Here is a 16,319-nt window from a genome sequence, read left to right on the forward strand (position 1 = left end):
TCCTATTTTCGAATTTGCATCCATAATTGCGCGTTTATTGTTCTTATAGTACTATGACCATGATATGTTGGATCAAAATCAGAACTTTTTATCAAGAGATGGCAAACGAGCAAGTCATTTGGTATCGCTAAAACAACAAAGTAATTGCTGCCCATAGACATCTGCAATAAGTTAATAAGTTGCAGAATCTTTATTATATAGAGAAGAGATTGTATAAAAAAGCGTTTCTTTCCCTTCATCTCTCTCGTGACAAATTCGATTCCTAAACCCATCCTAACCTTAGGGTGGATAGAAGACATAAATTTGTCCTCCTGCATGCGCACTTTTAACTCAATTCAAAAAATCTAAGCATTGGTTTTTGTGACAGTATTAAATTCCTTAAAATTTATAAATAAATGTAAAATCATTGTCACCCTACTCATGCCAACCGCTGGCGCTGCCAGTAAGCGGGGACGTTTAATTTCAGTTAAGACATTTTTCACGAGGATAAAATTAGTAAAGTTATACTTAATTGTGATTTCTGTATTTGAATAACAAATGGCGAATACGAAATATAAAACGTAGCTATTGCCTGCGACTCCGTCCGCGCGAAATTAAAATACTTGTATCCTATGCGTTATTCCAGATTCTAATCTATCCCTGTTCTAATTCTGTCCTGAACCATTCAACCGATTTGAAGTTACGTCATAACAAATACTTATCTATTCATCCAAACTTTTACATTAATACTAGCTGTCGCCCGCGACTCCGTCCGCGCGCAGTTAAAAAAAAACTAAATGGGGGGGATGTTATGAAAAATGGAGGTTGGCCGATTCTCAGACCTACTGAATATGCTCACAAAATTTTATGAGAATCGGTCAAGCCGTTTCGGAAAAGTTCAAGTTCGAATCCCGTGACACGAGAATTTTATATATAAGAAATAGCCTGTGTTTAGCAACTACACTTATATTATTGATTTTTATTAGTATCTTAAATGATTTTGGTTAAAGTAACCATTAATAAATTTGGTAATTTTGAATTTACCTCTAGATCAACAACCAAAAAATATCGCTCTAATAAAATGTTTTTATATTTATATGCTGAGGAATTTTTTCAAATAAATCAAAACAAAATAATATATAGCACTGGTATATCAAAACGCTTTTGTATCAAAGTACTCATATAAAATGAATGATGTTTCATCAATTTGTCTGTCTGGATGATCTATGTAGTAAAAACATTTCTTATAGTCGTTTCATAGATTGATTGCTTGTTTGTGTAGTCATGACAGACAGATTTGTGAGAATTGATATATTTATTGAGGGGTTTTACAAATTTGTTATAGAATTTGAAAGTATTTTTTGTACAGTTCCAATTATATTAGATCTTTAGCGTTGTTGTACTGTTTTAAACTAATTAAATTACGGTTGAATTACATTGAACTATATTAGTACGCAGTACCTCAATGCAAGATCTCGTATAGTCTGGTGTATGTACAGACTAGTTTTGGACATGTTAGTGTTCCTGTATCAGACTGTCCAAAATTTAAAAAGTCTCACAATTAGACTATAAAAGTTTTATTTAAATACTCGTTTACCCGCTAAAAATATCAGGTGAGCAAAAAGGGATAAAATAACGTAGTAACTAAGAGATAACGATGGTTTTGGTGCAATGTTTTTGCGAAAACTGTTTAAGCATTTCTCGTTATTTGGGAGTGCAAAAGTTGTCAGTCGACGTTTCTAACGCCGGAGGGTAGTTTGTGAACAAGCGGCGGCCATGTTTGTTTTGGAAATTAAAGACAACACATTTTGTTTGATACAAAAGTCAAGATAAACACGTCAGTATACGTTGACCATTTGATGGAGTATAACTCATAGTAGTAAACTAAAACCCAATAAACATATGTAATGAGCTTGTTTAATTTTTTATAAACATCCGCAATTTTAATTCAAAATATTTTTTTTTATTATATTTTATAATGATTAAAGACCTCGATTTAGTGATATTGCAGCAATTTGCTTATCATCATCGTAAGACCGTCATGAACCATTCTCTTGACTTCATGATACGGTACGAAGTCCACTATGTCTTTCATTTGTCCCATCTATATTATTCTGGGTCTTCTCCTATTCTTTCACCCGTCTATCTATCTTTCTTTTATTGCGATAAAAAAAATATAAAACATATGTGAAAAGCTATTTATGACAGCAAAAGGCAATTTTTAGAAGAAAATCCTCACAGCGTACAATTCATATCTCGTTCACGTCGCAAATTCGCAAAAGCCGCGGTGAAGCCGCTTTAAAAAACTTCACGCCGAAATCGTTCACACAAAGGACAACGTAGGCTCGGAGATTCGATGCGAAATTGACGCTAACGAAGACCACAAGTTTGTGTGTATTGTTTTTTGAATGAAACTGAAAAATGAAAAAGTTTTCTGTTTAAAACGATTTCTGACATTGCTATGTGTGATTTTCAGATTAGTATTGATAGAATTGATTGAAGTAAAGCGTCTTAAATAAATAAGACAGATTCTGTTAACGCAGTACTTAAAATTTATGTATATTTTTATTTAATACTTTGAAACAAATTTTCCTCTCTATTTTTCATCTGCTTCGTGTAACAAAAAGCGCTTAAAAATGGCGTCATGTTTCACTTTATCGCATATTTTGTTAATTTTATCGTTTGCCCGCGACTTCGTCCGCACGGAATTAAAAAAAACCTTGTAAGTAATATTTTCCAGGCAATGTTCTACATCTATCATCCAGATCCATGCATCCGTTCTGGAGATAGTTTAAAACAAACATCCATCAATAAAAACTTTCGCATTTTTAATATAAGTAAGATATTCGATTTAGTAAAACTTAACATAATCTTTATTGATGTTTTTTATTATATCAAAGATTAATATTCAGAAGTGAACTATCTCGGCATTTGTATGAACTTTATATTAGGCTTGCCGACTGAATTTGTATTGAAAACATCTGATTTATGTTGCTAACTTTTCTTTGGGGTCGAGTTTCAATAGCGGAGTTGGCTTGGCCGCACACAATTCTGTTTACCTTCGCCGCAGAGAATGCGAAAACTTTATATTAACTGTACATTGAAAATACTAAAGGGAATCATCGGTCAAATATAACTTTATTTTTAAAATAATAATAGTAATAATAAAAGAAATAACACTATGTAAAATTGTAACTTATTTTTTGTAAATAATAGAGTTGCAGTTTAGAAGACAGAAGTTATTTACGTGATACTTTTTGTGTTCGTGGATAATTTACTCCCACAAATCATCAATTTGTAACCATCAAACCAATACAATATAGAACCATTCGTACATTTCGTTTAAATATGCTAATACTATGTTTCTTTGGTAATTTAATCCAAGTTTAAAATGTAATAAATTTATTTCCCGAGAAAATTGATATAGATATATATGGAAAGTCGCGGTGTAGAGTTAACTTGTAAAACAATTGACTTTCGCACACACACCAAGAACGTTTTCCAACAAACTCCGTGTCACGTATCATGCAATATGCATGCTCAGCATTTACATATGAAAACAAGGCGAAAACAAAACAATACAACAAAATGTTCGCTCGATTTATCTGGCGGAATATGTTCGCGTTGAAAGCTCACAAAAGCTTAATCGAACGCAGTTTAATAAACTTTTTTCACAAATGGGTATCAATGTGTTGACGTAATAAATAGAAGCTTTTTCAAAGCGACATTTTAATGCAGATGCCACTATGAGAATATTTTTTTCTGGTTTATAACTTAACTGGATGTCAAAATTAGGTAATATACCTATATTATTAAAAAAATCTTTTTTTGGAAACTGTTATATTTAAGAAATAAAAAATGCAGCGAATTTCGTCAGTTTTCCTTCAAGATATTATATATCCATAGCTCATTATTAAAGTTTTTACAGTAAGTAACATCAGTTTAAATTGGATTAATTCCATACATTTTTGTATTTATTTCTAGCGTAATGTTTATAATAATATTAATAGAGAATCGATGAAAAGAACTTTGTCTTTGTTTATTTTTAGAAAATTTTCACAAAGATTATTAATTTTCGCTAGCTTTCACAAGTGGGCATTGATTTTATGGATCTATTCGAAAATCTTGCTTCGTTAGATGAATTAAGAGATAGATTTGGTCGTCTAATTTTCTGTTTTCAAAGATTAGCGAGAAATAACTAACCACGTTAAAAAGTATTCGATATGCTGCAGTATTTGGATTTAACACGAAAGCTCAAAATAACTTTTTCAGGTTTCGTACATTTTGACGTCAATCAAACCATTCAAAAAAAATCCAAAACATTTTCATTTTTTTTTCATTTCATTCAACCTTATTTTTTCCGTTGAATAATGCTTATAAAAATATTTTTGTAATAAAAAGATCAAAATTTTACATTTTGCGAAACTGCATTTAATCATTTGTTATGTTTGACTTGTAATTGTTTTTCTGTTTAGTTTTTAAACGTATACAAAGGAAAAAATGTGTAAAACTCTTAGCACAGTTATGTGAAGGCTTCAGTATAAAGGCCTTAGCTTTGCTTCTTTTTGACTGAATTTTTTACACAATTGTGTGAGGAACAGAAAAGTGGGTCAGTGTAAATTAGAGAGTGGTGTCAACGCGGACAAGGGAAATGAATTTCGTTTATTTAACACCGTTTTTTTGGGCGAATAATACTGTTTTAAAAGGTTATTACCATAAAGCAAATGCTTGACATTATGTTTTTTTGCTTTTTCCACATTAGACCAATTAGCGTCTTTTGTTTTAGTTTTGACATGACGTTATGGTTATGCACTAAAATTACTACTTTTAAAAAATACAAAAAGTTATTTCTTTTAAAAAAGCGACATTTTTAAATTTTTTTGCAGGTTTAAAAAAATCCTTATAAATTCTGATTATAAAAAAAAAAAAAAGTATAAGTCACCTGTGACTCGATCGTGCGTGGCTGCGCGTTGCAACTGCATAGATCTTCTCTTCGCCTCCACTTTATCAATTTATATCATTATACGCCTCACATGCGTATACGCACTTAAGGCTAAACTACTCTTTACTGTTTTTTCAATGTAAATATTTTTGAGCTTAATTTCTAATTGTCAGTATCATCAGATCATTATACGTCCCCCCTGAAGGGCTCAGAGTCTGCCCTTAGTTAGGGGTAACTAGGCTATAGTCAACCACGCTGGCACAGTGCGGGTTGACTTCAAACATATCTTTGAATTTCATCTCAGATATGTATGATATGCAAGCATCACGATGTTTTTCTTCACCGTAAAAACATAGGATAAATATCCATAAGTAAATCGAACATCGTAAAACACATTGGTACATTACAAGTCAAGTGCTTAACCCCTTAACCCCATCGTCGCGACGTCCGGAAATATATTGTATAATTTTTTGAATTAATTATAAATTTCAATTTTGTGAGGTAGGTAAAAAAGTGTTGGCGACTCACGGTTTTGGTTTTACACCTAAGTGGAAGCATATTTTTTGACTGACACATTTTTAAACTTTTTACACGAACATGTTACATATTTTATATCTGTGCCACCCACGTAAAAAAGGTGATCTTTTAGTTTGCGGCTAAAAAATCAATGCCTGCAAGCTTTTAGCTTCGCTATTCCACAATTATGTTTCGATTGCCTTACAACGCTCGGCCGCTATCTCTCCTGTTCCCTATTGTTATGTAAATATCTATGCGGGTGCAAAAACCGCTTACGGAAAAACTTTTTAAAACAAGAAATTATTATTTTTTTAGTAATTCTAAGAGTATAATGATAAACTTTTTTATGTGACAAGTAAACAATAAATAAAATGATTAATAATAAGTATGTATAATATTTATGACACAATCAGATAAGGAACAATTGTCTAATACTAACTAATATGGGATTATATTTTTAAAATTAAAGTAAACCGTTCAATATTAGGGTGATATTTTCTTAAGCAAACTTTTTGATTATATGACGAAAATAATGTTTAAGATTTTTATTTAAACAAACAAAGACATCGCCATTTTAAAATAATTTCTTATGTATAAATGCGCGAAATACGCTATTAAGCATTATTTGCACATTAAGCTGTGTATTCGACGCTCCCTGTGTCAAAACCACAAACACTCGGTGATATATTGTCAGGGCTTTGGAACTAGTCATACATGATCTTCCTTTCCCTTTTTCTTTGAACGAAAAAATATTTACGACGGCAGCGAATGAAGTATGAACGTGTTCCAAGTTATGCTGGTCAGTTTTACGAAAGCGGGGCCTTAAGAGGCGGTCTATTACAAATATTTTATTAGTTCTTACAGGGGATCCTTTGTTGGCACAGATTGCCCTTTTACGCTTAAGGGGCTTAACAACATTAAGGTGACAATGGGTAGGCTTAGTTTTGTAAACAATTTCAACAATTCATCGTGACCGTTTCATTTTTATAAAGACTTACACAACCTTATTTCGGAATTTTACGGTAATATTTTTAATGAAATGTCGTTTTTTTAATCATTAAATTTACGAGATTTCATTAAATTAGTTTTTTCCCTAGAGTGTGAGGTGTACAGTCGTTAGCTTTTATTTTATGAAAATAAACATCTATATTTGGAAATATCTGACAAAAAAAAATGTCTCCATATTTTGTAGTAGTTTGGAAATGTAAAAGGAGTAATAAAAAAAAATGAATTATGATCGACAAATTAATATCTAAGTATGAAAATAATTCTACAAATTGTGGTTTATTTATTCTTAAGTACCGCTTTTTCTATCGCCTCTACCTTTCTCACGGTTCAGAAGTTATGTATGTCAAGATATTATAGTCGTTATGTATTAGAATGAATGGAATAGAAGATTATATTGAATGCCATTTTTAACTAAGGGTTCTTAGCGGTAGGCCAATGACCGTCCGTCACCCACTGTTATCAATAGTCGTGTAATTCGTTCTTATTCTCAGCGTATTGAACGTATGGTACAAGTGAGTGAAGGAAAGCGGGTGAGTATTATGATTTTTTTTTTAACTATGGGTTTTCGTTGTTTCCTGTATTTCTTTTTTTTAAGAGATTTGGTTCTATGATTTATTTGATTCATAAAAAAATAGTGAACCGCGTTAAACACTTATATTTGCTACCGATTGATAAAAGACTGATTTGCCAAAGCTCTGACTGTTAAAGACTGAAAAATTAAATCCTAAACAATTTTACCTGTGTAAGACTTTAATCGTTCAGATATTAAAACAGACTTCTTTGTATTATCAATTTATACACATAAATTTTCCAAAACAAATACAAAGACAAAAAATGACTTTGTCAACCATTGAAATGTGTATATATAAATAATTTCTGATTTCCGTTGAATTCGTCTTTAAAAATGTTATCACTGATTTTCCAAGATAACAAAATGTTTTTGTATAATTTTTGACAGTGAAAACTCATAAAACTACATCGTGTAATATACACTCCCACCGAGCGCTTGTAACTTGTGCCTCAGTAAAACTCCGTCGTCCGGTCGTCACTCAGTGGAAATGCCCCATTACGTCTCAGCCACACGCATTACAGTAACAATTCTTTTACAAGTACCAGAGGATATGAACGGAATTACCTTTTGAGATGGTTTCTATTTCATTTCTCGTTGTTATTTCTCTTTGATTTATAAGAAAATATGTTTCGATGAATTTAAGCGTGAATTCTAGAAAGTCGTGTTTGTTATGTTACTACACAATAAAACTTAGCCAATTTCTTCTAAATCTGCACTTAACAATGTCTTAAGTATTTTGGTAATGACCGAGTGCATAATGATAGAAATAGTTGTAAAAAATCTATTTTCTTCGAAGTTCCATTATGAAAAACAACTGTAGCTATACTTATGTGTTCAACTATGATACTCAGAGACGTTAACTTGTAAATAAAGCAGTACCTTAGCATAGATTAAGTTTTAAAAAAACAACATTAAAGGACTGCATAAGTAACCAATAGACGACAAGTTTTTTGCAACTTAGAATGAGATCTGTTGAACCGCTTGCAAATTCATCATAAAACATTCAATTATGAATCAACTCTTCTTATTTGTCTTTTAGATTTTAAATTTAATAAGTTCTTTTTCTTTATCAGAATGTGGGGAGTGTGCGTGGTGGCGGCGCTTTGCTTGTGGAGCGCGGGCGCGGAGTGGCGTTGCCCGGAGCTGAGCGCGAGGCCCGCCGCGGAGTGCGCCTGCGACTTGCCGCATACGCTGCGCTGCGCCGGCGATCATACTGCTCTACAGGTATACTATTATTCATCATACATACAAACATGTTGGCGTCCAGCAACATTGTACAAGTCACTGCGCACAACACAACTTTGACTGTAAGCGTACTGCGCAGTATGCAGCTCAATATCGGCGACCGAAAAAGATTGAAACACTCAATACTTATATTAATGAAGGTCGAAGTGCCTAAAACTACTATATTTAATAAATTATGACTATATCGACTGTAATCACAGATAATACAATACTATACAGTAAATACTTCGCAAAAAGTATTATAGATTCAGATTTAATAGCGGCTCGTAATTCGCTGCGAGGCATGTCTGGGCACTGAGGGTGCATAAAAGAGCGTAGTGCTGTGCACCGTGCAGCGTCTCGTACAAAATTTCTAGCTACCAAATAGATTGGATGGATCTGTCTGACTAAATAGGATAAGAGTGAAAGAACGACAGAAAAAAAAGCAGTACAGAGCTGTGTCAGACGTGACTGTATCACTCCATAGTACGTATTTGAGAGTGTATAGTGAGGATGATTGTATTGGCCAAGAAAATTCTCTTATATGTTATAAATAAACTATAAGAGTGTTTACGTAGCTCGTAGCGAATGGGAAGAGCAAAAGGGAAACAATAGCAATCGCCAATAACAGCGGCCGAGCGGAAAGCAAACAACATTCACTTGACGTGAACGTGGAACGATAGATAAATTACATTTATTCTTAGATTAGAAGGAACGCTAAACGTTCTTGGTACTTGCTACTTGATTTCTAAATACTAAACCTTTACTCTGTTACTTTTTATTACAAAATCACGTTGGAACATGTTCAAAACGTAAATCGATTAAATCTTGGATATTGTTATTTTATTTGCAGTTTTTATATAGATCAATGTTATTTCTATGATTGAATATTGATCAAAATTAGCTTAAGTTTATATGAAATACAATAAGAAATGAACTTGAAGACAAAATATTTAAGCATACGGTAAGGCCGTACACAGACTATTACAAGCAGTCGGTGCTGATCGATCAATAGTTCATGTTCGCCATACGCGAACCGATTTTCTGTCTCCGCTAAAGATATTAGCCTAACGTCAGCAAGAATAGAGAATTACTCAATGAATTTACGTTAATTTGATTTACTCTTAAGTCACTTGTTGGGTCGATAGGCTTTTGTCATTACGCACCCTCTTTATTTATTAACATCCGATATTGTTATAGGAATTGAATGAAGCCATTAGTGGAAAATAATGTTAATATAGTTCAAAGAGTATTTACTGAATATTGCACGTTATATTTTTAATTTAATTTATTACATTGGATTCAATGAAACGTTCTTTTGTCACGAAGTGTAGCTTCGAGGATGTCCTCAATCTACTGTGTACTTACCGTAGATCCCTACTGTTGAAAAACATGCAGTTGTTCCTTGCATTTTCTATGTAAAAACAAAGATAGCAATATGTTTTGCATAGGTATTTGGCAGTTGAGTCTCAGGGTTTCTTTGTTCAGTTTGAAATGGATTATGACAATCTTGTTTAAATTATAAGTACTTAACTAGAGCTTAATGTTTTTAATTTTTAAATATTCCTTTAAAATATATATATATTTTTTTAAATTAAATTACAGTGTAAAGTTTCAATGAACGTGTTAGAACAGAACCTCTCCAACGTGTAAAAGGCGGGATGATTGCGCTTGGCCACTTCACGTCGGTAGTCGGCAGTCGCTACCCTACTCAAAGTGAGGCTCGCACAGGTGGCAACTAATTGTTTGTTTGGATATTCACTGCATTACTACTGACATTTCACTGTACGACTGTCGGACGTTATGCGGACTCGGGTTTGAAGTTTCTGAAGGGTTTGCAAGACTCTTGACAGTTCAATATACCTATATATCTATATATTGTTTTTTATGATGAATTAGATTATCTTAATGTTACTCTCTACGCGTTTATTTGGTACTATATGATCATGTTGTATAATTTTAATACGCTTTTAAATTGTTCTGAACTGTAATAAACACATTCGTTGAAATGTTCGAGTTCTTGATGTTCAATTAATTTAGCAAATCGTTCTTAAAATATAGAGTTAGGAGATATGTAAAGAAATAAACGTAAGTACGTGTATCAAACGTAAGTGTTTATGTCATATAACCATGACTTTCCACTCGCGAAATTCACGTTGAAATATATTCTTATCTCTTAAATTCTGCTTGAGAAAACTCAAACTCCAAAAAAGCCATGGATATAGCTTATAAACAACCTTTAGTCCCTTTAGTTATTCTAAGATCCATGACTCGTTATCGAGTGAGGAAACGTTGCGGTCATTGAGGCTACGTGCTGCTGTTGTTTGTACCCTTGTCAAACTCACCGGGCAGGTGCCGATCGAATAAAGTTTGCTTTGATTTCACTACAGTTGACTGCGTTTGATTCCTTCCGGTACGAATAGTTACTTAGATTAGTTATAGAAATGATAATGGTAAAGTTAAAACTATCATTTATTTTGCTGTTATTATTATATGTATCCTAGTGTCTTGTCTATAGCTTAGCTATTATAATGGATAAATTCATAATGGCTTGCTTAAAAGTCATGCCGTTTCTAAAGAGGCTCTTTTCTGTTCAATCCATTTTTTTACTTTTTCGTATCGTTCCATCGTTATTTTCGAATGCTCACCTAACAGTTAGTTTCTACTGTTGTAATAATTGTAGAAAAACAAACTAATATCTTCTAATTCTCTTTGGCAAAAAAACACCTATCAAGTTGTGTTTGTTCATGTGTTTCTTGGAAATTGATGGTTAATTTGAATTGAATAACAGTGCAGGACGTGCTTTAAATCAATATTCCACTGCGCCTATATAGGTCAAACAAACGTTAGCCGATTGACACCTGTTCGAGTTGACATGGGCTTTGAGTCGACAAGCTTTACCATCAGCTAGTAAAAGTCCGAGCTTATTATAATTATAATAAATATACTCAAATTTTAAATATATTCTATTTCTACATTTAATAGGACTAAATGAGTAATTGTTTTGATTAGTACTATTTTATATTTTTATATGTGCCTGTTTTTTTTTGTGAGCAATTTTGAGCACTCGTAATTTAATGGCACTTTCTTATTAGGCGCTCTATTTAGAGTATTTAATAATTGTTCACACTGAAACAAAACTTGGGTGAATTGTGTGGGCACTATTTGCATTTAAGTAAAACTGTAATTTTATGTTTTACGTGTATTTTAGAAGTGGTATTTAAAGAATATACTAGTATGACATATTTATATTCGGAAGGCAATCACAACATTTTAAGAGAATTCTTATCTTTTGGAGTGGCGCCAATAGGAAATCAGGAGGCACTGCCTTGAATAATCGAAATATAGAAATGTTTGTTCATTGAATATGTAATGACCGTTTGGAACAATGCGTCGTGTTCTATTTTATCTACAAAATATAAGAGGTTTATCGTACAATTTGTATTTCTGTTTTTGGATTTAACACATTGTTTATACAATAAAATAATATTAAGATTATACTGCAGGTATTAGATATTTCATTTGGTACATTTAATTGGTTCTTATTAGATACTAGAGAGAAAATAAATCACAAAAGAAGTAAGAAATGCTCAACAAAATAAAGCCTTTTAAATTACCGGCGATAAATGTTGTTTTTTTTTTCTAAACAGTAATTGTTATTTGAATTTTATCTGCGGTAAACAAATTTTGAATCAATTTATAAAATACCTACCGCTGTTATATTGTTTCGGTTGTTTGAATTTCATCGACAGGTATAATAGAATTACGAATAATTGCGCGTAGTACTAAATTGAAAATATAATCGTTGCTAATTAACGCATTGATAATTGTGTGCACGATCGGTGCTTGTCACCACTTTGATGTTGATTGAACCGAATCAGATTCCATTGCTATTTAATTGAACTAATTGGATTACATGTTTTTAAATAAATAAAAGTATCGTACAGTTACAAAAAAAATGTGTTTCATTTTTAGCCGACTTTAAAAAGACTATCTATTCGACTGTTTTTTTTTTAATTTATGTGTGTTACCGCGATGTTCGGCCCATGGTGCTCCGATTTTGATAAATGCTTGCAGATGGGTCCCACTTTTTTGATTTTTTTAAATAACTAGAACACTAGTAGATTTTGAATTTAGCTTCAAAATGTGTTGCGAAAATTAGAGACATTTTTGATTTCAGCGCTTACATAGGCTAAACTATAGGACCAACATAAAAATGATGTATGGACGAATTGTAGCTTTTTAAATGTGCTAAATAAAATTATTATTTTTGGTGTATTTTTAGAAGTAACTTTGAATTACTTAGTTTGTATTATATTTTATTTAAGATATTTCTCACAAGTAGGGTTGGCGACAGGCAGGCGACCGGCCGTAAAAAATTAAGCCAAAACTTTAAGGTTTATAAAACATTGTGTGCCGACCCCACGAGAGTGGGAGATGATGAGCAGAATATCGAATAGTAGAATACCGATTTTAAAATAATAAATGAATCGATTATATTTCGCACGTTTTAAAATTCATCGCCATTTAAAGGCTTGTCGTCCGTTTGTAAATAAGATATGGTCGAATGAATGAATAAATAATATTAAAAAAGCATTTGAGCCTGATACAAAAAAGGGCGGTATTGGAATAAAAGTAGAGCGGCTCTGTACAAATATGGCTCCTGCTACACCGGCTTTCGGGTCGACGAGCTTTGTGCAGGATTGTTTTATTTTAATGTCTATTTTCTTTTGATCGTTCCTGTTGATATAACTTTATTTACAGTACAACGTTTAAAAGGTGATCGACGCAACGACAAGCTACGATTGATGTACGCATTTTTTTTTTCTACAACTTTTTGTAGTTGATTTTTAAAAGCTTTTAAAGTTTAAAATCATCATCAACCTGACCTTTTCCTTACGAAGGTTGGGCACAGTATGTACAACTCTTCCATTCTACTACTGCTATCTAAAAGAGAATATAGGAGTGTTGATGTGTTTTGATAGTGGAAATCAGTAAATATTAAATATTTTACACATTGTTTTATTAATCATATTTTTTAGATAATTGGTCGTCATCTTCGAGAGCAGAAAGCAAGAAACAAAAACTCTGCCGTGTCACTGTTGGACTGCGCGCTGCGCGGTGTGTCTGCGCTCCCGGCGGCCGCTATATCAGAGCTAGCCGGAGTGGGACTGCATGGACTGGTCATATCATCTGGAGACATACGTAGAGTTCAACAAGGAGCTTTTAATTCTATCGCCTCAACGTTACTGGCATTGGGTAAGCAGATTCATATAACGACAATAAAGGTATGGGCAAAATTAAATTGCTTTAACCATTAATCTTTATAATTGATTTTATTTCTAATAACTGGTAAATAATTAAGCGGTTTTAATTATATATATATATATATATATATATATATATATATATATATATCGATGGGTCCTATGTATAAGGGCCAAAGTAACAAATCGATGAATATTGCTTTTTAGTGTCAAATGCTACCTCTTTGTTTAGTTAACAACATGCACTGAACAAAATACACATTTACAGCTATAAAAGTTATTTTTTGCTGAAGTAAAAGGGCGCGAGCGGCCTATTTTCCTATATGGTTGAAACTTTAAGAGCCTCTCCTGAAAAGTTGTCAATTTGCACTTGGCCCTTATTCGAAGGAGCCATTGATGTTTTGATGGTTTCTAAATAAATAATCTTACATTTGAAACACGAATTCTACGATATTTTTTAATTAGTAAAATAAAAGTTGTTTAATTACCAGGTCTGCCGAACAATCAACTGCCCTCAGTGCCAACTGAAGCATTAAATCATCTCACGCTTTTAGATCGATTGGATTTGTCCAATAATAAAATACACATGCTCGACTCTAATTCATTCAAGGTAATTTTTGTGAATAAAATCTAACAAAGGTTTTATTTTTATCTTTGATTTTGTAAACTAAGAGTGCATAAAACCTACTTTTATATTACATAAATTAATAAAAAAGTATATTTTTTATACGTCGAACATAAAATTAATCAATAAATTTTTCACTTTTAATTTTGAATCAGTCTTTAATGTTCAACGTTTAGTGTCCATTTCCACTTGACAGCTATCCGTGCGACTATGTCTAGGCGCATTATGGAAGTGAAGTGTGAAGAAAATTGGAAATAAGATGCTTAATATTACGATTACATTATTAATAGCTTTTAAAGTAGTAACAAAGTTTAATTATGTTTTCAGGGAATTAAAAACCTTACGTACTTAGACATAAGCGACAATCAATTAACGGACATATCGCTGGATGCATTCAAACCGCTTTCAGAATTGACTGTTTTAAGGCTGAGAGGAAATCTACTTAAAGTAACTGCTCTGCCGTCTTTAAAGGTATTATCATTAAAATATTTTAATTTTAATAATTTAAAAATTTCAATTGGTCCATCCTTAAGGTACTGAAAAGACTCGGCATGTAAAGCGTTAAGTATTTGTGACTTCTAAAGCCATAATCATGGTAATGTACTACGAAGTGAAAAGTAAGCTTTAACCAACACAACTTAGAATTGTAAGGAATGTTTATATTTCATTCCCAATATTTACTAAAAGGTATTTGCAACAAATAAAATTATTTACATTGTGTTATAATGTTCACTTTGTTTAACGTAACAACGGAAACCTCTAGAGCAATTTAAATGTAACCTTGAGTATCCACAATCTAAACAGATGTACTAAACATATTATCGTCTCTTTCATTCTCTTTGAAAGAACAAAGATAGCAGTATACTTTTATGCGGATGTTTCGGTAGTGAAAACAGATAGTACGTTGTTGTAACAGGACGCTCATTACTTGCGCGAGCTGGATGTATCTAGCAACGCGCTGGAGGGTCCCCTGGGAGCGGGCACGCTGCCTCCGCTAGACCATCTCAGTGTACTACATCTCTCAGACAATACCTTCGCTAGTATACGCCGAGGTGCATTGTCAGGTGAATGTAATTTAAATATATATTAATATAAGTATACTCAATGTCAAAAATCAGTAGTACACTTTTAATTTTCCAATTTCTTCTAACGTTTAAAAGCTAGAATTAAAAGCAATATAAAGCATGTTTTATGGCAAATTTGTCAGCTTTTATAATAATTTTATTTGATAAAGGTAATAATATTTTAAAACATGTGTTTAAAACTTTGTTTTAATGTCGATTACATTCAATTTTTAAATAAATAAAAAAAAATTAAAAATAAATTTATAAGTATCAAACGTTTAATTTCAAAGATTTATGTGCTACATCATTTGTAACTGAATAAAATTAATAAACAAAATTACATTCACAGGGCTCACAAATCTGACTCACTTGAACCTTCACAATAATCAGGTTGATGTATTGGAGGACTACGCTTTCAGACATCTCACCAATTTGACGCATTTAGATCTTTCGCATAATGAAATTGTGGCCGTCTCTGGTAAGAAATATTAAATGAAAAATTGTTTGTCATTTTTTACATCTAACCTTACTTTGATAGAAATTACAATCTTTAGTGTTGCGTCACTACTATTTAATACCTTTCTATTAAAATTCTTGCGTAAAGATACGAATCACGAATGAATATGTAAAAACGAAGAAAATGTACATATAAAAAAATACAAACATTTATAATCCTGCGTTGTCATTAAATGAAAGTTATTAAAGGCCTGTCACTGTCCACTTTTAACTAATTACTTATAATAATGTTCCTTTATAGTATACAAATTTCCTTACATTACCAAATATTAAAAACTTATATCGAAGTATTAACTATATTTTTTTTACAGGCGCTTCGTTGGCTCAACTTACGAACTTAGTTCACTTGGACTTGTCGCACAACTTTCTGCGATCACTTTCAGCTGAGCCATTGAAGGCTCTCAGAAAACTCACTGATTTACTTCTCCATGACAATGATATTGCTATGATAGACGATGGTGCTTTAACAATGCACAAAAATTTAAGTCGTTTTACTATTGAAGGTAAATTTCATTTACGATGTACAATTCATTTGATCTTTTTAGACATGTAATGACTACAACAACACTAGATAATTACCTATAACGACCTTAATCTAATTGAAATA

General features: G+C 32.2%; 1 protein-coding gene across 1 annotated transcript in view; it reads left to right on the top strand.

Annotated features, from left to right (window-relative positions):
• Positions 1-16,319, top strand: part of LOC106711010 (leucine-rich repeat-containing protein 15) — a 71,481-nt gene that overhangs the window by 46,357 nt on the left and 8,805 nt on the right. Inside the window, exons 2-8 of the mRNA XM_045684201.1 lie at positions 8,090-8,240; positions 13,283-13,499; positions 13,999-14,117; positions 14,460-14,603; positions 15,049-15,196; positions 15,546-15,674; positions 16,024-16,215. Coding sequence (XP_045540157.1) covers positions 8,091-8,240; positions 13,283-13,499; positions 13,999-14,117; positions 14,460-14,603; positions 15,049-15,196; positions 15,546-15,674; positions 16,024-16,215 — 1,099 coding nt within the window. The 5' untranslated portion in view covers position 8,090. The remainder of the gene's footprint in view (positions 1-8,089; positions 8,241-13,282; positions 13,500-13,998; positions 14,118-14,459; positions 14,604-15,048; positions 15,197-15,545; positions 15,675-16,023; positions 16,216-16,319) is intronic.

Source organism: Papilio machaon, chromosome 25 (genome assembly GCF_912999745.1).
Source record: "Papilio machaon chromosome 25, ilPapMach1.1, whole genome shotgun sequence".
NCBI lineage: Eukaryota > Metazoa > Arthropoda > Insecta > Lepidoptera > Papilionidae > Papilio > Papilio machaon.